The 24954-nt window shown below is 38.3% G+C and overlaps 1 protein-coding gene across 1 annotated transcript in view; it reads right to left on the bottom strand.

The window, feature by feature from the left end:
- Positions 1-2372: 2372 nt before the first annotated feature.
- LOC121739208 (heparan sulfate 2-O-sulfotransferase pipe) overlaps positions 2373-24954 on the bottom strand; it is a 130287-nt gene continuing 107705 nt past the window's right edge. The window contains exons 4-10 of the mRNA XM_042131562.1: positions 19181-19269; positions 17924-18131; positions 15862-16000; positions 8218-8374; positions 3892-4016; positions 3386-3540; positions 2373-2807 (exon numbers count right to left, since the gene is read on the bottom strand). Of these exons, the coding sequence (XP_041987496.1) occupies positions 2584-2807; positions 3386-3540; positions 3892-4016; positions 8218-8374; positions 15862-16000; positions 17924-18131; positions 19181-19269 (1097 nt within the window). The 3' untranslated portion in view covers positions 2373-2583. The remainder of the gene's footprint in view (positions 2808-3385; positions 3541-3891; positions 4017-8217; positions 8375-15861; positions 16001-17923; positions 18132-19180; positions 19270-24954) is intronic.

Genomic DNA, 24954 nt, shown 5'->3' with positions numbered 1-24954 from the left:
CATAGATGAAGCAAAATACTAGGAGAACATGACAAAGCAGGAGTATTACTACTACCCTCGCTTGTATATTCGATCACAGTGCCATCTATGGCTCCATAGATGAAGCAAAATACTAGGAGAACATGACAAAGCAACAGTTTTACTACTACACTCGCTTGTATATTCGATCACAGTGCCATCTATAGCTTCATAGATGAAGCAAAATACTAGGAAAACATGACAAAGCAACAGTTTTACTACTACCCTCGCTTGTATATTCGATCACAATGCCATCTATAGCTCCAATAGATGAAGCAAAATACTAGGAGAACATGACAAAGCAACAGTTTTACTACTACCCTTGCTTGTACATTCGATCACAGTGCCATCTATAGCTTTATAGATGAAGCGGAATACTAGGAGAACATGACAAAGCCGCCTGCTTTTTTACAAGCACAAGGTAACAGAAGGTAGTTGTAAAACATCTACTTCAAAGTAAGAGCATATTCAACAGCAGTATCGATATGTAGCGGTCGTAAGCCCTTTTTGGGTTTTATTTCATAAGTTGTGAGTTTATTTAAAAAAGAAAGCAGAGTATTTCAAGAAGTCTATTATATTACGTATTTAACCTACTTAAATAAGCTTTATAAAACTAATTATATCACAACATTATTCAAAAGGGTATGTTACATAAATAATTATTAATTACCTCAAACAGTAACATTATTTTAAGTACGTCTATAATAAATTTACAAAACTTAAATTAATTGTTACTTGAAATAAGATAAGTATTTTAAATATTATTTACATAATATCAAATATTTTTAACATTTAAATATTGCTTAAATTAAAAAGGTAAGTATTCAAATAAGAGCTCTTTCTGACTGGCCCAAGACTTGAATTCAATCAGTAAACTTTTGGGTTAATTTAGATGTTATGTAGATAACAATAATTTTATAAATTAAACTTACAGCATAATTTTAATAATCGTACTTTTTGAATGTGCCAACAGCTGATGGCGCCATGTGAACCAAATGAGTATCCAATTTAGGAAACATTTAGGATTTATGTACAAATTATAATACCTATATTAACGACATTAAAATAGACGACACACATCCATGATATGCAAATATCAATAATTAGGTAGCACACATCTATACAGTACAATATTTTGAGTACATATTTAATAAATTAAGTACATTCATTGAACATAAAACCATTTGAAAATATTTTACTTAAGGTTTACAGTTAAAAGGTCTCAGTTTAAAGTTTAATTTTAAACTTTATTGGAAAATTAAATGCCTGTTACAAGAAAATAGCTATCAGCCTTTATCGTGCAAGTTGTCTAAGGGTCAATTCAGACCACAACGCGACGAGTAGATGCATTTCTTTTGCAGGGCCCCCGCTACCATATGTGCAATGTGTGCAATGCACACGGGCGCCATCCTCTAGGGGCGCCAAATCGCCATCATTAGGGGCGCCAAAACCAAGGGCCCAAAAAATTTGCCTTAGAAAGTGGCGCCAAAATCCTTTTTTTGCACACGGGCGCCAGAAGCCCTTATGGGGGCCCTGTTCTTTTGTATTATATATGGATTTGACAGATTTGCAAGACGTCTCACGCTCACGAAATCTGTCAATTCAGAACTAATTTAGAAATGCATCTACGCGTCGCGTTGCGGTCTGAATTGAACCTTACAAACATCAAGAATTAAGAAATGTAATGAAATACTTTGCTAGAAGTATTATCTGTGATTGATTATAATATTAACAGTGAAATCTTTAGAATTTTACTGTTTAGTTTTTAACAACGTTAGCTAGTTAAAATAGTTCTTATAACAAGAAGGAAAGGGATGCTGATAATTAAATTTCTTTACTACAAAATATTAAACTAATTCCTTCTTTACGGTGTCATGCTCATGACTTTTTAAAGGCGCTTTAACTTTTAATAAAAATAAACTGTCAGCATTAAAGTGAAGTTAGCAGAAGCGCTATAAGGGCCTTATCACACTGGCGATAAGCGAGCGATTTGAAAGCGACACGACTGCGCAGCCCACACGCCGCGATGACGCCGCGATTGCGCGGCGTGCACGCAGCTTGCCTTCGGCGTTATGGACACTCAGCAGCAAAATGGATTCTGACGTCACTTCCTAGACGAGTCTTCTACTATATATAATAATAATCTGTGTAGACGAGTGTACAAAATGGCGTCCACGCCACGCCGCGACGACGCTGCGCTGTCGCGACGTGCACGCCGCGCAATCGCGGCGTGTGCGCTGCGCAGTCGCGTCGCTTTCAAATCGCTCACTAATCGCCAGTGTGATAAGGCCCTTATGGCGCTTCTGCTAACTTCTCTTTAATGCTGACAGTTTATTTTTCTTCAAAAAATCATAAAAAAAGAGAATGGAGTAAAGTTAGCGCCTAAGCGCTTTATAAACCAGCTGTCATGAAACTCAACAGTCAACCCTAAAGCTGCGCGTTCACCGTGTCGGGATCGGAGTGTCATGTTCCAGTGCATGCAGTGCCATAAAAATCAAGCAACAAATCCGTCCCCTGCTTACGCTCCGATTACGATGCGGTGGACGCGCAGTTTGCTTTACAAACTTACAGCCTATCGTAGTTTGATATTCTATTGCCCAAGCTGGATGTAGCTGGGATGGTGACGGAGGAATCCCTCAAAGCCTTGAGCTGCAGGTGGAGTCGTTGTTTGCAGAACTCGTAGAACTCGATCTCCCTGGTGAAGTTGGCTCGGACGATCTGTTTCACCGCCTCGGACACGGGCGGTTTGAAGGCGTTCCGGTTTATTCTGTTGAACGTGTTTAGTTCCTCTGGAATGGAAAAGGAGATATTTAGGTACTTATTGATAAAGAATTCCAAGTTTTGTAAGAGAACATTTAAATTATTCCTGCATAGCATGCTGTTGCCAATAATTAAGTTACCTAACAAATTTTCGCAGCCGTTGTGCCACTCTCTTGGCTCTAAATATATCTTAGGTATATTATCAAGGTAGAAGACCCTGAAGACCAAGCGAAAAACACAAGGAGATATCCTTTTTCTCCTCCCCTCGAAATCCCTATTCGGGATTCCCATCCATCAGATTGATCCAAACTGACGGCCGATTGATCATTTTTTACTATGTAGATTGTAGTATGAACCATCGAGGAAATTTATTCCTAGGCAGTTGACTGACATATTACGTCATTTGGTCGGTTTATGTCAATTCAATGTTGATCGGTCGGATGGGACTTAACGCGACCAAATTACTTAGGTCCGCCATCTGCCCAGGAATCAACTTCTATGATAGTAGGTACTGTCCGGTCATCATTCTGGCACTTTCTGGCATTAGTCTTAGACTGTTCGACTGAACTGATGCCAGACTGATCGTGTAACCTCTATGACAACTCACCCCAATACAACTTGAGCGCTCCCTGGAAGAAGCGGGGCACGTAGCGCTCGAAGGCGGTAAGCGTGGAGTTGATGTCCTCCAGCACACCCACCACCGCGTACTGCTGCTCCACCACGCGCTTGGCGCGCTGCAGCGCTTCTAAGCTGTTGAAGGGCCTGTGGAAAGAGCAGGTGGTGATGAAATTTGAGAATAAAGGAAGAATAAGTTATGAGCATAATCTCATCTAGATGTTATGCTTACGAAAACAAAAAAGTACGAGTATTTCAAGCTTTTAGCGTTTTTTTGTTCTTGTTCTGTGGGCTGTGTATTAATTTACCGGTTAAAACTAGAAAATTAAGAGCGTTTGTGAACAGAAACGGTGAATCTTAATTTAATAGGATGCCGCGAAATAGTCTACGCCACTGAACCGATTTTTACGAAGCATAGAATTTAGAAATATTTCTTCAGGAACAGGTTAGGACAGTTTTCATCCCGGTTAGGAACCTTCTAGAATCTAGACGACTCACGTGCACTGCGGCTCGTGTCCGCAGAAGAACAGCGTCTGTCGGCGATGGTCGCCGATGCCCTCGTGCGTCTCCCCCTCGATGTACCGGCACTCGCGGTCGCCGCTCAGCACGCACGTCTCGAAGTCCTGCAACGTTACATGATAGAGGTAAGTAAATAAAGATCCAACCGCAACTGTTAATTAAGGGGTCAAGTTCCTATCGGCTAATTGTTAGAAGAAGAAAAATAAATCTTTTTTTAGACGAGGGTTTAGTACTGCACTTGCAACAGGGACTGAGCTGCAGGTTGTCAAAAGTGCGACTAAATGGTTCGTGTAAATAGTGCACGGCATGCGCGCGGCCTGTTACTGGAACTTTTACTTGGCCTGCGCACTCCCGTTCGCTTTAGATCTACCAAAAACTACAGAGCAGGGATGTTGCGGATCCCGATTTTTTCACATCCGCGGATGTGACTGCGGATCCGGATTTTAAGAGATTCACATCCGTGGATGCGGATGCGGATATTGCGGATCCTACATAAATATAGTTTATAAAATGAAAACGTATTATTTTCATTTTTATTAATGTATTACAAAATAATAGTACAGATTTCCCTAGAACAATTTTTTTTTTTATATCAAGCAAATTTTTTCGTCAGTAGCTTCATTTTGAAACGCATTTTGAATAGAACAATCCATATTTTAGGACCATCAAATCAAAATATTAAATCATATTTATCTCTGTTAGCTACCACTTTCGCAGAGGAAATTGTTGTTTGTTTTATCAAAATAAAAAAAACTTACGAAAAATTCCCTAGTGATAGTAATAAAAAAAATTGTTCTAGGGAACCTGTACTATAATAATACTATTGTATAAAAGAGATAATGATTTGTAAATTAAAATTAAGTAAGTACATTAATTCCCCTGTATTAACCTCTACCACATTTTTGTTAGTAACAGTAGTAACGAAGTTATAAATAGGAGCATAAAGCATTACACTTAAATTATTAAATAGTAATAATGCTGCTTTTTATTAAGTATGAAGCACAAACAAACACGTAGTGAATAATTTACACAAGACAATTGATGCACCACAATAAACGCGTCGGATCCTGTTGCCGTTTTCAGGATTCCGTAATCAATAAGGAACCCTTATATTTTCGGTCTACCTGTCCGTCTGTCTGTCTGTTTCTCCGCTGTTTCGCTCAGAGAATAGCCTACAAAGCCGAAATTTGGCATGAATGCACATACATATAAACGATGTCAACAAAATCCATCCATACTAATATACTAATAATATTATAAATGCGAAAGTGTGTCTGTCTGTCTGTCTGTTACCTCTTCACGCTCAAACCGCTGAACCGATTTTGCGGAAATTTGGCATGGAGATACTTCGAGTGCCGGGAAAGGACATACGATACTTTTTATCTCGAAAAAATATAAAAACGAATTTTGGCGCAACAGGGTTGCGCCAAAGTTGGGATGTAAAATCTTTAAAAAAATTTATGAGGATACACATCAAGTGGGGATAATTATTTTTATTTCGCGTCCACTTCACCGTGTGTGTGGTCGTTGGTTAGTGTTTTTAAAAATATTACGAGTATTCCAAGATTATTTTCCGATTAGGGATCCATTTGTGAAATATGCAAAGTTTTGAAGTGGAAGAAATCGTTAGTGTCCAGTGTCGCCCCCTTCTACCAGCTAAACGGTTGATTCTGAAAAATATGTGGAAAAATTCACGGGAGTAGGAAATATGTTAAATTTAAAAATAAAATTATGACGGCTAAGATGACTTCATAAGTTATTGAGAAGTACAAAGGAATTTTTCGTTCAAATTCATTTGAATGTAACTGAGATAATGTTGTTAGTAGTGTGTGTTGTTGTACATTCATGTTATAATTGTACATTCATTGACGATACAAAACTTATCAAAAACTGGCGGTACTACGGAACCCTCTATTGTGCGTGGCCGATTAATTGGCCGGCTTTTTCGCCCCCATTGGTCATTTGTCACGCGCAAACGACATGCGCCATTCAAAGACACCGCCGCTTTTCTTCTTGTCGCAACTCGTATGACATTCGCATCCGCATAAAAATCCGCATTGATTTAATGCGGATGCGGATGCAGATGCGGATATCCAAATCTATGCGGATGCTCCGCATTTACGGATGCGGATATTCGCAACATCCCTGCTACAGAGCATTAACTTATCTGTCACATAGATTTTCCAACGTATAGGTAAGACAAATACTTGACCTGTGGCAAATCAGTGCCTAAAAAAAAGGCTATATACAGCCTTTTTTTTTAGAAACCTTAGTATTATAGGTACCCAGAGCAATTATTATGCTATGTATAGGCCTGTTTTATTTCATTCAGGGTGATAAAATAAAACATGGTGTTGACTGTTGGTAGACCAATTATTATAATTTACTAAAATTTTGGAAAACATACTTTTTTTAAAGAACTGATATGGGCAAACAAGCAGGCGAGCCGTCTGATATCAAGTAGGCCTTTCGACTGTTATATCACCCACACTGTGCAGTGAGAGAGCACTAGGGGCGCAGTGGGAACTTATCGGGAGCAAAGCGAAAAAATAATAGTCCTGCCTGGTCTGGCGATTTTGCACCCCCAGAGTCTACGCCCTGTGCCTGGGCACCGGTGGCACCGCCCTAATTTACGGCACTGGTGGCAATATAAGTGCCGGATGAGCTATCCACAACTTATCTGACAGATACTCCATACTCTATGTGTTATATAGAGAGCTTAACCGGCACTTATCAGGAAGTGGTGAAACAGGCCCTTAGTCTCGCCTGTATCTTATTTACTTAGATAGTAAGGGTGAGAGCGACCAAACGACTACGACTAAAAGTGGCAGAGACAATTAATGATTTATTAACTTTAATTTAATGAAGACTGACTGAAAATGTACGGTGAGCACAGTCGCCACTGTCAAATGGTGTCGACGTGTTTTTACCAGATAATATTATATTTTCACGACCAATAAAAGTAACTTAATGAAGCTGAAAAGACCAAGGAGTTTTTTTAGTCCCAAAAGCAATTGTCAAAGCCCACCCGCAGTTAAAGGAATTACAGTACCGTAATCCAAAACTGTGAATTTTAATTCTGGGATGAAGAAGAAATCTCTTAAAAAAGGGGACGTAAGTGAAGGTGGCAATTAGCTTCTTGAAGTTTAAAAAAAAAAACTATAATTTTAAGCACAAAAAAGAATAAGTACCATAGTTGGTACCACAAAAACTTAAACCGTAAAGGTGTTGCACTGTACAGTGTACAGCATCGAAGACGTGCTACAAGAAATGTTCTATTGTCGGTCCATTCCGTCCTATTGATGGTCAAATTGGGCACGGGCTGCTTTGTGTCCGCCATTGAGGAGCTGATGAAGATCACAGCGTGAGAGTAATGATATCATTGGCGGCTGCTCCTTTTTACACCAATGGACAATGACTCACTAATACCAAGCCAATTCTTAGGCATTTAAAATTTTATTACACGAGTAATATGACACCACTGTGGCACCCAGTTAAAAGTAGGTAAGTTTATTTACTAATTTGCTCAAGGCTATTGGGAAAAAGATTATAATATATTACGTAATATAATATAACGTTTATAATAAATTTATGTTAAGAGCCGGATTAACATTTGGAAAGTAATTTGCACTTAGAGCTAGCACAGACTAAAGAAAGAGCTAGTTTTAATTATTTTTTTTTATGAAATAAGGGGGCAAACGAGCAAACGGGTCACCTGATGGAAAGCAACTTCCGTCGCCCATGGACACTCGCAGCATCAGAAGTTCTGCAAGTGCGTTGCCGGCCTTTTAAGAGGGAATAGGGTAATAGGGGAGGGTAGGAAAGGGAAGGGAATAGGGGAGGGTAGGGAAGGGAATAGGGTAGGGGATTGGGCCTCCGGTAAACTCACTCACTCAGCGAAACACAGCGCAAGCGCTGTTTCACGCCGGTTTTCTGTGAGAACGTGGTATTTCTCCGGTCGAGCCGGCCCATTGGTGCCGAAGCATGGCTCTCCCACGTATAGATATATAGATAGATATATATAAATAAATACATTACATTAAGTACTTATAGTAAATTAAATAACATAAACTGATGCTTCATAATGAACATGCTGAATACCTCGGTATGTCATTTTAATATTCCACAATCCACAGTACCTATAAGAAGTTTTTATACAATAAAGCGCCACGCGATCAGTTTGATTGCGTGCAACTACTTTATACTTTGGTATCGCTTTCCAGACCGAAAAGTGAACAGATGGAATATATTCGTTTCATTTCTCCATTTTCTAGGTAACACCATATTATATCTCTATCCTCTTACCTTCTTCAACCAAGCGGGATCCGGCAGCGGCAGGTCGGGGAAGGCCCGCTTCCTCTCCACGTAGTACCACGGCGCGCGCACGTAGTAGTACCACGAGATGACGCGCTCCACGGGGTCCCGGACCACGTTCACGTAGATCGGGGACGGGTATCCGAACCTGGAATGAAGATGATGAAGGCGATGGGATGGAGTTCGTATCATAGTGGTCACACACGAGCGGTCTGTTTGGAATTCTTCCACTCCACTCCACAAAACATGTGTTACATGAACACTTGAACAGTGTTTAAAATCATTCGTTTTTAACTACAAAAGCGCCATTTAATTCGATGTTGCTTGCTCGCGCCTTTCCTGTATTAGGTATACCGTATACAGGAAATTGTGCGAATTACACCCGGGACGCAGTCCGCAGAGCGGAAGACTCTAGTAGTATTAATACTCACGAGTAGCTATGAATGATCGTGCTGCCATTATGACTCCGTATTATTAACCCCCGACAAAAAAGAGGGGTGTTATAACTTTGACATGTCTGTCTGTCTGTCTGTCTGTCTGTGGCATCATAGCATCCAAACGGGTGGACCGATTTTGATCTAGTTTTTTTTTAATACTGTTACGGTACATGGTATACGGACACGCGGTGCCATCTAGCGACAAACTAGCGAAACTTGCCGAGGGAGCACAGGCAACATAAATCCCCTACTCAATACTAGATGGCATGAGGTGCGCAAGTACATACTCGAACCTTCTAGAAAAGTCCAACATTTTGTTTACGTGTTTACCGGTTTATTTTGTTTACGCGTTTACTTTTATTGTGGTACATGCTCGAGCCTCCTAGAAAGTTCCCACGGTTGTTTACTTGTTTACGTGAATCGGGAACTTTCTGGAATTCGTCTCGCCATATAAAAAGCCGCAGGCAGGCCCGGCAATTCAGTTCAGATCAAAGCGATCTTCGAGGCGACAACAAGTGATCAATAGTGAGTGAACCAGTGAAACCTGCGACTTGGCTACGACCTAGGACAGTGATAGTGATTAGTGATTGGACCTAGTGATTAGTGTTTGGACTTAGTGCTAAGTGTTGTGACCTAGTGTTTAGTGCAGTGTTAATAAAGTCTTCAAGAGAGTCACCAGGTCTTTCTCTCCAAATCCTCGAACCCTAGCACGTAACAATACTTAATCGTCGCTCTCTCGCAAACACTCTCTATACTCTAATGACTGTAATGGCTAATTAGAAGGCTTATCCTGAACCTCACATGCCGGCTTTCAGTTATAACACAGAAGGCTCATCTCGATGAGATCGATTATACCACAGATTTTAGTAACGAATTTGTAATTTTCTGTAGTATGTGGTTTGGTATTTTCAAGCTTTACGGTAAACTTAATACTGCCTGCATCTTTGTTGCATCGAAAATCGTTTACTGCGCGTGAAAATTACCACTAATTTACTACTTACTGAAACCATCTGAAACTTAGTTATTTTAACGAGACAAAAAAGATTTGTCTCGCAAAATTTTTCCTTTTTCGGACGACTTTATGCCAAATTTCATCAAAATCGGAGCGACGGTTTAAGCTTGAAGAGATTTTCAAAGGTTACTATTAATAATAAATATATTATACTTAGTTGTAATTTTATACTATTCAATATCTAGCTAATCTTTTAATCGGCCATTCTCAGGAGAGCAAAATTTAAGTGTCCCGGGCTTGTATACTCTGTAATATTATCTTATTCAAGTATACAATATTTTTAAACGGTAGATAGCATCCGTAACTAGCTACAAACTTAAACACAGGCTTCTAATTTAAGTAATTCAGACTAAATTAATTTAAGTCGCGTTCAAAAATCATGTTTTTCTCATTACCGTGACGTGTCCTCACGCCAACTTGATCTCGAAACTTGCTTGTAATTTTTATAACATACATATTAACCATGATCTATTCATCGTTTTAAATGCTCATAAACATTGGTTATCGCATTGGAAAATATCGACTCAATAGGCCCAGTCTATAAATAGTTATCATGAAATAATCGCTTGTCCTATCAAACGTTCTAATTACCGTAACGCATGCTGTTTTCGGGTGCCCACCCAAAAATAACAGGATTTGGCACATTACAAGTGCACGGGTCTCTTCTCCTTAGCGTGTTCCACGGCCCATCAGCGGTCCCACGTCGTTAATGTTAGCGTGCCGCCGATGAAGCACGAGAGTATCTACTTACCGTAACTTTGGTAACGAACTTTTCTAATTACCGTAATCTTATTTTGCTACTTGATTTTTAAATAAGATTGTATGTTGATCATGTCAATCTAGAAAGTAATTTGGCCTACGTACTTTGCCCTAAGCAAGTTTTTGCAAACTGTGTCGGTTTTTTTAATTTTTCAAGAAAAGCTAACTTTTTCTAATTACCGTATACTAATTACCATATGTTCCTAAGTACCGTTGTATGAAAACTGATACGTACTTTTTTATCAATTGAAGTTTTCTCGCGGTTTTCATAGATTATTATAATCATGAATGAGTCTTTAATAATACTAGCTTTTGCCGGCGCTTTGCCCGCGTTAAAAGTATTATTATATACAATCTTTCATCCCCTATTTTATCCCCTTAGAGGTAGAATTTATCAAAACCCTTTCTTAGGGGATGCCTACGTCATAGCAAATAATGCCAAACCTGAGAATGGCCGTAATATTGACAATAGTACATCGACTTGAACTACGTATCACTATAATCAACCACTTTCGTAGCGCCTATAACCTCTTCACATTATCTACAATCTTGCTAATCTTTTAATCGGCCATTCTCAGGAGAGCAAAATTTAAGTGTCCCGGGCTTGTTTTGATTTCATCTAAAGGTCACAGCACACATATCATAACTCGGAAAGGGATCGTCACCGTATCGTCTTTCGCCTCGCCGTCAACCAGGCGTCAACTTAACTTTTGCACGTAACCAAAGGCTTGGTCCAAAGCGTATCAGTAGCGCCTGCACGTCAACTCGGCTACGGCTAGGCGACGCCTCGTTTACGGCTTGGGGAAGGGGAAAGGGGCAAGGGTGGACGAAGAAACGTAAGCTTGAGTACGGAGAGACGTAAGCACGGGGACGAAGAGCCGTAAGCTGGAGGACGACGAGCCGTAAGCGGGTGGACGACGAGCCGTAAGCGGGGGGACTGCTACTTGACCACGCGTCACATCCCGGTTTGGAGCCTGTTCCAAGGCGAGGCGATTACGTTACGGTTCCGCTTAGTGTGCGTTGCAGTAGGGAGTTCATACAAACACGGCGAGGCGATACGGTGCCGATCCCTTTTAGAAGTGATATGTGTGCTGTGACCTTAATGCACTTATCTCCGGATGACTCGCAAATCTGTCTCAAGTCTCAACTCTCAAGTTCGTTGACGCGGTGGATTCCGAAAGCGTCAATCAATCAATAATTGAAACGCAAAAACGGCGCCCTGCACGACTCTCGGCTAGCGGTAATGCGAGCTCGTAGATACATTTCGACCATTTTTGTTTTTCCATTCGTACTTATTTAACCTAAGGGTCAGTCCAGAGATACAATTTTGATTTGCTTTATTTTCGCAGTAAAAAAAGCTAGAGACAACACAAAGTTGCAATGACCGAACGTCACAGAACTTATGGGGAAGCACCAGGAATAATTAAAAAAATTAATACTTATAGTGATTCTTATGATGATGTTGGTATAGCTAGGTCCTTTATGTGGGTAAACACTAAATAGCTTCTGGTAGTTAACGAGGTGAGTGTTTAAATAGCGTGGCTTAGTTCTGAAATGAGGCATTACAATTTTATCGACATAGCACATGAAAGTGTCAATTGCGTAGTAAAGCAACTGTAAAGTCATATAATAGAAAACCAGATACTTTAAATATAGCTATTACTACACCATACAGACACTATCATTTCCTGCATAATATCACAGAATAGATAATAGTACAATATAATCAATATTACGAGAACATAAACATAATATCATTCTTACGTATTTAGGCATGTCTAACAAAAATTCTGTAACATCTGGGGGCACGGTCGTGCCCCCGCTGAGACGAGCCAAGCAAAGCCTACCTATTCTCGAATCGTCGTTTTTTTGAAACCTCATAGATTTGGTTTCTGATGTACCAGATAGTTCATTTACTTAGTTAAAACGAAATTAGTAAGCGCGGATACACGGATTCCAATTTATTGTCGACAATGTTTTTAGGGTTCCGTATCCAAAGGGACGGGACCCTATTACTGAGACTTCCGTCTGTCTGTCCGTCTGTCTGTCTGTCTGTCTGTCTCCAGGCTGTAACTCAAGAACCGCTATAGCTAAACTTCTGAAATTTTTACAGATTATGTATTTCTGGTGCCGCTATAGCAACAAATACTAAAAACAAAATAAAGTTAATATTAAAGGGGGCTCCCATACAACAAACGTAATTTTTTTGGTCTTTTTGGCTCGTAAGTCGTAATCGATAATGGCAACATAATACAGACACTTAAAATTTTCACAAAATCCCCAATTACATATTGTGTAAGTACTTTATTATAAAATAAATACTTAATAAAGGGGGCTTCCATACGAAAACACAATTTTTCCCCTATTTGCGCTCTATAACGGTACGGAACCCTTCGTGCGCGAGTCCGACTCGCACTTGACCGATTATTTTTAGTTATCCCTTACTTTAGTAATGCTTTCATATAGTTTTAAACATATTTTATAAAAAAGTTACTACTAAAGTTAAAAAAAGTTCCCATGTGTACCAAAAGTACATTAAAGCTACCAAAGAGCTACAGAAGAACTCAATCAGCAAACAGGTGTTGATGAGGTCCGATATATTCTGTGATGGACATCGCCCATCTCATTACTCACAGCTCATGATCGGAGTGCATTAATCACAAAATCACGCCCCTATACTAACGGGAGCTTAATCAACCGTGTTTACATTTTAAATATACACAGGCCACAGATTAACAATGGCCCACTTGCATAGGTTTGGGTTAAAGTTATTCTTAGGTTAAATATCATGTGGGTTTATTGAATATTACAATTTACAACCCAGGGCTATGTTTATCGAAATCTGTCCTTAGGAGACGTGTCCCATTTCCCAATTGAGTTGAAAAAAAAACGTCATGTTTCGGTGGTTACTTAAGTACATACGTCATACAGTATTCCAAGGCTTTAAATGAACGTGTCAATGCGCGCTGCTGGTAAGGAGAACTGTCAAAAATGGCGTTTTTGTATGATGACAGCGTTAGTTCCTTTTCTCGCCACGTTCATATTATCCTTGTCTTGCCTTGTCGAACTGTAATAATTATGTAAGTCGTTACTGGTTACTTACCAATTGTAAATAATAAAAAACAATTAATAGTTAAAAGGAAGGATGGACAGACTTACATAAACACACAAAGCAAAATAATTTAGTATTTATAAAAGTTCTTTATTTTTATACTACTTATTGCAAAACATTTAGTAATAAAAAGAAATTTCTTTTCATAAATTTCAATGCCCAAAGCGACGCAAAACACGATTTTCCTAAACCAACAGCTTAGAAAATTCTTGAGAAAAATACGATTTTTCCTAAAGAATAAACACGGCACAAAAGAAATTAAACTTGCCAAGTCGGACCTTTAATAATAATTGAACTGTCCCGGAACCCGAAAGTGAGATTTAATAACGAAACCCAGGGAAGAAGGATAAAAACATGTTCAAGTTATATGTATAAACAGGAGCAGTCGGCAGATGTTAATTGTTTGATCCCCTAAGGGTGAAAGAGAAAGATGTCTTAACTTCCTCACTTCATGCTTAGGTCGTCCTAATTTTTATTAAGTTAAGTCCAAAATTATTACTGTAACCAATTTAAAAAGGTATCTTAACTATTGTGCAACAAAGTCGAAACTATAACGTCATAAAATTGGACTCCACGTCCAAATATCTGGGAACATGACTCTCTCTATGCTCGTTATTCTTACTCTGAAACGAAACCCGCGAAAGCCTTCAAGTTATAAGTAATCGGGTAAGTAATTTGAATTTTTCCATCTGCGACTTTTCCCCAAAGATTCAAGGACAAAGATAAATTGAAAAAACTTCGCAACTTCAACAATGGTGGTTTGAATTTAACAGAAACCCTGTAAATATAAATTATTATAAACGTTATTCGTTGTTCAGATTTATGAACTAACCGATTTTTCCCGGGAGGAGAGTTATCTTCTTATATATAAAAATGGATTTTCAAATGTGTTAGTCGCGCTAAAACTCGAAAATGGCAGAACGGATTGGGTTGATTTTAGTCTTAAAATATTCGTAGAAGTCCAGGGAAGGTTTTAAAGTAACACGAAGTTCACCGGGACAGCTAGTACTTTATATAATAGTGTTCTAATGTCTCTATTTGTCTGTAGGTACGTTTTGAGGTCCAAACGGCGTCAGAGTTATAAGGCCGGCCATAGACGGACCGCATTTTGCAGTCGAGAGCAACTGCAAAATGCGGTTGCCGCACGGCGATCTGCAGATTCCATACTAAATTCATATCCGCAATACACGGACCGCTCGAGCATTTCTTCGGCAGTCGGAGCAATCGCTCTGCAGTCGAACAACAAAATTATGTATGTTATGTATGGTCGACTGCATGATCGACTTCAAAGCGACCGCTCGATTCGATCAAACGATTGATCCGACCGCTCAAGAACTGTTCGAGCGGTCCGTATATTGCGGATATGAATTTAGTATGGAAACTGCAGATCACCGTACGGCAATCGCATCTTCAGGCATCATCGACTGAAAAATGCGGTCCGTCTATGGTCGGCCTTACTCTGACGCCGTTTGGACCTCAGAACGTATCAGACAAATAGAGACTTTAGAACACTATTATATAAAACATAACTATAAGAATACTAGTATATAAAACATAACTCTCCTCCCGGGAAAAGTCGGTTACATTTAGTATGAAAACTGCAGATCGCCGTACGGCAACCGCATCTTGCATTCGCTCTCGACTGAAAGATGCGGTCCGTCTATGGCCGGCCTTAGTCAGGTTTATTATTTTGTAATGGTTTGGTTATAAATTTCACTGCTTATATTCCACATTTTAATTAAACATGCCTTTTATGTTATTTTTGCTACTTTATAGAGTTCCTTCCTCTCCGCTTCCAGCTTTAGGTAAGTAATTGCGCGCTTAATCCTCAGAGCACTTAATCTTATTACTTACCTACAGCTTGGCATTAAATACAGATTATACTGAGTAAAATATTAATATCCTTAAATATATGTATAGTAGGATAATTATTATCTTAAAGCTCTCTCAAGAATTTTAATAATTGTAAATTCGACTTGAAAACAGAACATAAAATTACTTTATGAACATACTGCAGTAACTTAAAAAACAAGCTTTCGTCTTATCTACTCGGTTCATCAGTCAATTTAAGTGTTATCAAAAGGCTAGTAGGTATCCTGTATCACTATTACCTATAACCTACTCCAGTCCTCCTCCTGAACACGGTAATAATAATATCTAACAGTATTTTAACTTCACACCAACGAAAGAAGCTATACCAAAACGTCAAATTACATCGAACCTAGCTAGCATACCTACGCTTTCCATGCAACCACCCATAAATATCTTGTCACTGTCACATACAATATCAGCTACAAGTACTCGATTTTCCTCACCTGGTAAAGTTAGTATAGCAGACGTGTTTGATATAGGATCCAGGTGGAGTATGCGCGGAGACCACGCTCACCAACACCTGCTGGTCAGCTGGAGCCAGTCGAATCGTCTCTACACGCTGCACGGCATCACGGTTGAAACCTGGAAGTTGCAGCAGTAAGGTCATTGACAATAATATCTATACGTATAAAGAGGAAGAGTTTGTTTGGACGCGCTGATGCCACGAACTACTGGACCGATTTTTACGTAATTTAAAAGACAAATAAAGAGCAGACCACGGGAAAGTACAGACTACTATTTTAGGGGAAAATGTACGGTTCCCGCGGAATTTCTTTTCCACGTGATCGGAATTGCGCGGATTGTCTATATTTTTTTTATCTTTGTAGATATTTTGCAGTGAATCTTTGTACAGGAACCTAGGTAATTACTATCTTAAGCTGAATAATAATTCAAATATGGTAAATATTCACGTATGGGAAATGATCTTCGTATAACGTTTGTATGAGAACTCGCAATGGCACCCGGACTCTTAAGCCGTTGTTTATGATTCATCAAAATTTAAATTAAGTATGAAAATAATTTAACGCGTCGATAGAGAACATGAGATAGTTTTATCCCGAAAACAGACGGTACCCGCGCGATAAACAAATTTCGGCGCAACAAAGTTACGATAAGCGATGCAACCAGCAACTATTACTTAATCTATGGCTATGTAGCTGAACGAATATTTTCCACTGGACATAGAAACAATGGAAAAATGTTTCAAACTTTTCAACCAACCAAAACTTCAAAAAACATTGTTTTTCCTGCATCTGGTCATTACTCTCTTGTACGGTAGCAACACGACTTTGGCATATTACCGCGGTAAGGTGTTAATGGTCTTTTAAAACGGCCGAGAGAAAGGCCTGCCCATTTACGTAGAAAGAATTAACTGAAATTGCTAAGAAAGTTAAATCACCATTTACAACGTTTTATTCTAAGAAAGCAAGAGTTTTGCTTTGTTTTATTTTGTTGAACTCGATTCAATGAATGTTCCCACCTTGTTTGGTGTATCGTATTGTTATTTGTTATAATAAAAACTTATACAGCCATACATTGGCACGAACCGTACGAATGAGTTCGCCCCAATGCATTATCAACCTCGCAGGTGACTGGAAACCTACACGGATTTTGGGAACTGTGCAGAACGCGATCGGGCAATACCAAATGCAAATGCGAGAGTCCAAGCAGTAATTCATTGCAATTAACCCTTTCGGCTATTTTTTGGCCACTTTGCCAAGATTCTTTAGTGAATTTCTCTGTGGGAGTTCAAAATTGATATTCGGCATTTTTAAATCTTTCCTCTCCTTCTTTTTATTATGAAACCTATCAAAGCCTTATCGTTTTCATTAAATTTCAACAGTGAAATAATCATATAATTAACAAAGCATATTTGCTAAGGGCCCGAGTGCTATTCCTATCAGAAATAGCCTATAGCTCTATGAAGAATTTATTAAGACCTTTATAAGTAACGGAAACGCGGTGAAAGTTAATAAATCTTCCTACGTGCGGCTAAAACAGCTACAATAGCTACAATAGCGAGATACTTCGCTAGATGTATTTGCGCGATAAATAAATCACTGATAAGAGCTGATAACACTGTTGCATGTCATGTGAAGTTCCCTTCTTTTAGATCTAGGTAAAGATGTGCACGACTAAACTGGTGTTAAATTACCAACTGTAATTTAAGTGAACTATAGTAATGTTCATATTAATGACGCAGTCTATACATATTATACATATCAGCGAAGATTGTTATATTAAATTAATATTAAACGAATAATCTAAGACTATCTTAAGACTGCAGAGATCGCAGTCTTAAGATAGTCTTTGATTATTAGTTTGATATCAACTTTAACAGCACTTGGACCAAGGTTTGACCACATCTATAACAGTTTGACAGCATAGTAGAGTGGCGAGTTTCGTTTATTAATACGTTCGCACTGAGTTATCAGTTTTAAGCCTTAATCGCAGTGGTAAGCTATTTTAACTATTTTGCCAATACAAGCGTACGGCCATACTCACCAAACTGATTTTTAATCGCCAGCCTTCTCAGCAGCTCCATGAAGGTCTGGCTGCCGACCTTTGGGACTCGGTTGAAGAAGAGCAGCTCCACATCAGCTTTGGCGGTGTTGTTCAACTCCCAGGGCTCAGGAAGGTACTCCTCCACCTGGTCTACCTCCTGGGACTGGCTCAGCCTCGCCTCTAGTGTGCGACGGGGTTTGTTCAGCTCCTGGAGAATTGAGTAAGATTCGCAATTTGATATTCGATATTGTAGTTTAGGTCTTATTTAGTTGATCATTTTTAGGGTTACAGAAAAAATGTGACCCTATTACTAAGGTATTGCTGTCTGTCTGTATGAAACTCACAGACGGACAGACAGGCTTTAGCATAATATTAGGGTAGATAAGTGTAGTTTTAGATATCCTTTAGTTTCATGTATATATTTGAAGTTTTATTAATGTTTGTTCCGCCGTTCACATGTTTTAGGATAGGCAGGTAATAGAACCTAAGCATAAGTTTGACTTATTTTAAGTGAAAAAATGTAGAGTAATGATGAATTTATATTTTTGAGTGCTATATTAAAAATTACGTAAGACGTCTGAAAATACGACCAAAAAAACTCCATTGAAAACGTGAGAAAAATCTTTTTATGGACTCCATACAAAAACGGTCTTTCATCGCGAGTTCTGTTACGGTTGGCGATTTCATTGACTCCAACATCAATGACTCCAACTGAGTTGATTATACTTGAAATTACTAAGTTTTTAATTTGTATGGTCATATGAGTGTACACTGGTGTTCCTATCCTAAGTTTTTATTCAGCCACAAAGAAAAAAATATATACCTGAATCAAAGTAAATATTACAAGGATTTTTAGGAGGAATTTCAAGAAAATTAAATTTTGAAATTCTTAATTTTGTCCAGGTGATGATGGATTCTTTATGGACCAATTGGCCCATCATAATATTATTATTTATTAAATATTAAATAAACTTGTTACTATGTAGAGTCACGTCAAGTTTCATGACTAAAAAAAAAGGCTTGACGCGCTACCACGGGCTGTGCCTCCACTTATTGGGCAAAGGGTTCTGTATACATATAGCTCTAGTAAATTTTTAAAGTAAAGTAAGGGGCAAACGAGTAAACGGGTCATCTAGCAACTAGCGTCACCCATGGACACTCGCAACATTAGAAGAGCTGCAGGTGCGTTGCCGGCCTTTACTTCATTATGTAATATACCTATTACCTAGTGCACTATAATATATAATATGTACTCACAGCTCCTGAGAGTCTCCTGATGGCCTCCAGCGCCTCCTTGTACTCCTGCGCCGACGCGTACGCGTGCTCCGTGCGGTCCGTCGCCACTCCTGGAACAAAAGTAGGATCACTTTAGCTTTATCCAGTAGAATATGATAATGTCACTGTTAAGCATTTGTGTACTAACCCACAACATTTTTTTTGTTGCATTTTGAATGCAGGCTTGTTTATAATGATCTACAGAACATAACTGCATTCATAACTTAATACTTACGTAATTTTTGTGGGTTAGTACACGAATGCTTAATAGCGTCTATATGGGATACGGCTTTAGAGCCGTACATGGCCGTACATTCAGATATGTAGAGTTACGTTATAACTTCTGCTCTGTAGACACAATATGATTAGTTGAATATTAAGGTAATATAAATAATATTTACAAATACTTTTAATTCTATAATAATAATTAGAGTTCTATTGACAGTGTTGCTATCTCATCAATTATAGGGTTCCGTGATAACCAGTAGTGTGGCCGTCAGCGTAGGATGGGAGCCTCCCACACTAACATCTAACGACAGCGCTAGTATAAATAACATTTTAATTAATCACAAAATATGTTGTATTGATACATCTTATATCTAAATGGCGATATAAGACGTGAGAAACAGGAGTATAATTTATTTAAATAAAATGTTCTACTGTCTGTATGTTTTTGGTGGTTTAAATGGTTATTTTTCCTTGAATTAATCTTTGTCTATACCCTCTCTTTTAACATAGTATCCACTGCTGTTTTTAATAATATCTGTATAGAATATACCGAAAAGCTTTCCAGGTTTCAACATACTTTTTGAGATTAAAACAAAAAGCGGAGTAGAAGCGTTGAACTCTTTTATACTAACGTTAGGTTTTACTCAAAGGCATTAAATAATTATATAGAATTACTTGATAGTTTCGCTGCGCTTGTAGATATTTCCGCGACTTCCATAATGACGCGTCATGATAGATCAAGACTTGGGGTCGGTGTAAACGAGCGACCGGGAGCAAAATTGTGCGCACGGATTTTATACTCTGTGCGTACTTTTGTTGCTGCCGTCTGCCGCACTCAGAGACATTTAATGATTATGAGACTTCAATTTAATGAAGAGTTTGACAGATAATGTATGGGGCTTATGTTAAAATTTTCATTTAACCCATCCATCGTGGGTATCGCAGACATTGAAGATTTTCAATTGTTATGCTGGCAGCTGGCTGCCACTTGGGGCTTGATATGTTAATTACAGTTAAGTATTTAATATTCGCCTCTGCGTACGGCAGTTAGGCATAGTTAATGACATGGACTACATCAAGTATCAAGAGCTATTTTGTCTTTTGGGTAATTGTTCATTGTACTTTGGGTTAATTGGCATTAATTTTTATTATTACATTGCAGCTAGGACCGAAAAATGGTACCTTGTAAAAACGATAATATGATCGAAATTAAGGAATGCCGCGTGTGTGGTCAAATCACATTACATTTACCCGGAAACGTCCTATAGCTCCTGATGTGTTTCCAGCTATTCTAGTAAATCGTAAAGATACATTCACCACGATTCACGACGCGACGCTGCTGAGCTCTACTCCGATGGAAATGCAGATCGCACGTCGCTCGTCTGCGCTACCCAACCAAAGTGCAAAGTAACTAAGCAATGATCAAAATGGAAAAATTACATCTAATTTGACGATCGAAAGCCAATAATTTGCATGGGCATTAGCAATGTAAAGTACACATTAGATTAGGTCATTGACCGTATCATCTCATTATAATTTCAATAAATCCAATATTTATTTTTTGTAATGCGTCGGCCGTCGCTAATTTTCCTAATTTACCGTTTCAATAACTTTTTGTTGTTCGAAATAATGATGATCTTTCTTTTTTTTATCTATTTATTAAAAGAGTTCTGTCGGTGACCGACTATGCCACCCCTATGAAACAAAATATAAAACATAAGATAATTAAATACTACAAGTACAATAAAATTTAAAATATATTATGTCTAGTAGAATTCGGGCCTCTCTTAAATTAGGTGAGGAATGAGGATAGAAAACTATTACAGACTCCTATGTTTCCTAAAAGATCATGGGCTACTACGTCGGGTTTCGCCCCGACCACATTCTATCAATATAATATATGCTGTACATGTTCAGGTGTTCCACACAATAATATACAATTGTGTATTAACACAATTTGGATGATCTCTGATAATAACTTAGAACTTTACAATTTTATTGTTTATGCTTCTATTTTATCATACAAAAATAAAACATTTAAAAAATCGTCTTTATAGTTTTTACATAATATTTGTGTTCAACCGCTCTCAATGTTTCTTATAACATGGTTATCAAAGAAATTTATTTACAGCGTACAGGGATATTTAGTTTTATTGTTAAGTTTTATTACAAAACGAGCTTTTGCCCGCGGCTTCGCTCGCGTTAAGAAGTTTTATTATGTACAAACTTTCGTCCCCTATTTGAACCCCTTGGGGTTGGAATTTATCAAAATCCTTTCTTAGCGGATGCCTACGTTATAACATCTACCTGCATGCCAAATTTCAGCCCGATCCGTCCAGTGGTTTGGGCTGTGCGTTGATAGATCACTATTTCAATTGAACGCCTCCGTGGTCTAGTGGTACAGAGCGCGGCTCTTGACTCGGAGGTCGTGGGTTCGATTCCCGCGTTGGAAGCATGTTATTTCCAAGTTTGGTTAGGACAATGCAGGCTGATCACCTGATTGTCTGACAAGTAAGATGATCCATACGTCGGATGGGCATGTAAAAAGTCGGTCCTGCGACTGATCTCTCGCCGGTCGTGTCAGTCTGCCGTCCCACTGGGTTATGAGAGTAAAGGAATAGAGAGTGCTCTTGTGTACTGCGCACACACTTGGGCACTATAAAATTTCTCCTGCGTAGCTGGCCTGGTTTCAATGAAACCGGCCACCGTCACCGAAACCGGTGTGGGAGCTATTTTATTTTTTATTTCAATCAGTCAGTCACCTTTGAGTTTTATATATATAGATAACTAAACTTTTACTAAAATTGGTTTATCATAGCACTAGGTACTTGGTAATAGACACCATTACGAATAATTTATAATGTTATTAGCACGAATGAAATGTAAAATATAGTAATTGGATTACTGGCTACTGGTGTTTGCTGCATTCGAGTAACAGTTATACAATAATATTAAAATCGATTCCTATAAGTGCCCATCGAATACAAATTGAAAATCAAGAGGGTGCTAGGGTTGTCAACAGAACAATTTTCCATATACAACGGCATGTAAGTTAATAAGAAGTTGGGGATGGTGTTAGAAGTAAGATAGAGAACAAGCAAGCATATTAAGACTTGCTCACTCAATCAAAGGACCTTACTAGATATAGAGGTACTGCCATCTTTTTACGTATTTACTTAGGAAGATGCCAGACCTGCATTTAGTGGGAATATGACAATTCAATGTTAGTTGTGATCTATATCTATTGTTATATATGTATAAGTGTCGCAAGTTTAATGAATTAATAGTTCTTACCGTCTACAAGTTTAATAGCTGTTACCGTCTCAAAAAGGCCTTTATAGCTATCAAAAAACTAGAACGGAGCAGCCCTATTGCTTAGTAGTAATTCAGTGCCGCAGCGAATGAAATTCGCAACAGGTAATTCAATTATTTCACCTTACACTCGTTTTTATCCCGTTTACAGTTATTTTTGCAGCTTATGCATGAAATAAAGTGACAGTTTTAACTCGATAATAGGTTTTTGCAGTGCGCTGTGCGCTGAAATGTAAAAAACTTTTAGTCAGTAACTCAATTCCACTAGTTTGTTGCAACATTAATGCGGCTTTGTTCCCGAACGAGAAACGAGGATGCATTTAATTTAATGTTTTGGTAGTAACGCTACCTATATACTTGAACTGCATTTTGCTGAAGTTCCAGAGTGCCACACGTATTTTTCTATTACTATACCGATCAATTTGAATTGCACCAACAATTTTTGAGTCTTCTCCAATGCAAATAGATCAATCTATACTGAACTCGGCCAAACATGGCGGTAGTGGTCATTGACTCCCTGTCAAAAAACTTGTCATTTTCTATATAAAACGCGATTTACAATGGACTAGGAACATCTGACACTTCATTTTCAATCGCGGTTTATATAAAAAATGACAAGTTTTCGACAGGGAGTCAATGAGCGCTACCGCCATGTTTCGCCGAGTGCAGTATAGACTCTAGAATCTTTAGTATATATTGTAGATTACATAAGATCCTTATTTCAGGGACATCCTAGATCGGGGCGTCGTGAGTAAGGGAATCAATCGTGCCTTAGTGTCGTGAACAAATAATCTAGTCTAAACACTAGAACACGAGCCTAATTTGAAGGTACAATGTAGTGCATTAGGAACATAAACTTTAAGTACCATAAAAAAAGCCTAGAATATAGAGAACTATTTTTATGTCCTTCCCTGGGAGTCCAAAATATCGCCATACCCAGCAAAATTTGAAACGGACTTTCGCCCTAATAATATTACTTAGTATTATTAGAGCCTGTTTCACCACTTATTATACTATACACAACTTAACTTGACAGAATATAGAATATAGAGAATTTGTCAGATAAGTTCCGGCATTTATTAGGAAGTGGTGATACAGGCCCTTAAAGTATAAATTAAGTATAATATAATTATATTAAATTGTAATTGACATTTGCTGATTTGCTGCGTGTTCCTCATGATGCAGCGCTGATCATGACGAACACGCAGGCTGCGGTTGCCGGTTAGTGACTCTATAACAAATCGGTTAGACATGAGTCCGGCTCACAATACGTTATAGAGCAAAACAAAGGTGAAACTAAATTATTCATGGTTTATGTCGAAATGTAGTAAGCGCGAAAATGTAAAAATCTATAACCCATAGCGATGCCAGCATCGCTATGCACCTAGGTCTATACACGTACATCGTTTTACTCAAATTTTCACTTATAATAATACCACAAGAGCTTCAAAAGTATCGGCTTCGCGCTCGTGATTTTTTAACCTGAAAAACTTGACGACTTTATTTGTTTGCAGGGAACCTTGAGGGAAATGCCAGATAATTTTGAAGCTCGTGTGGTATTCGGGGGATTATTTTTCCGTCCCAAAATGTCGGTTAATAGAATTAGAATTTGTTTTTTATATATAGCAACTACCAGAGAAAATTTTCAAAAAATTATCAGTATAATACCATGTAGGTTGTACCACGTGGCGTCGAATGGTGCAATTCTATTGGTCGATATTTGGGTCGGAAAAATAATCATAATAATCATACTTCCATCTATACTAAAATTATGATTACACGCATAAACATACCAAATTGTTAGGACATGGTTTGAGTTTCGGCATAATAATATAATACAGGACTTTTAATTGTACCTAAATGATTATTGTTAATTTTACGGAAAAATGTACGAATCCTGCTTGACTTATATCAAAGGAGGAATCGCACATTATAATATATTATAATTAGTACAATTTCGGCGAAACAAAGTTTCTGTAAACATCTGTTAATTAATAATTACCCTACGAATAATAAAAACTATAATTACCATAATTAATTTTCCATATAATACGAATTTGCGACTTTTGTCAAACGGTACTGCGGTCTGCGGCAGATTCGCGCGCCCGTTACAGAGCAATAAAGTAACGTTTATTTATTAACAGGAACACATTCAGAACAGATCGGTTGTAAAGATATTATGTCGACCAGCTACTGTATTCTATAACGAACTTTTA

Source organism: Aricia agestis, chromosome Z (assembly GCF_905147365.1).
Source record: "Aricia agestis chromosome Z, ilAriAges1.1, whole genome shotgun sequence".
Classification (NCBI taxonomy): Eukaryota; Metazoa; Arthropoda; class Insecta; order Lepidoptera; family Lycaenidae; genus Aricia; species Aricia agestis.
Note: the sequence above shows the minus strand (reverse complement) of the source record. Positions and strands in the feature narration are given on the sequence as shown.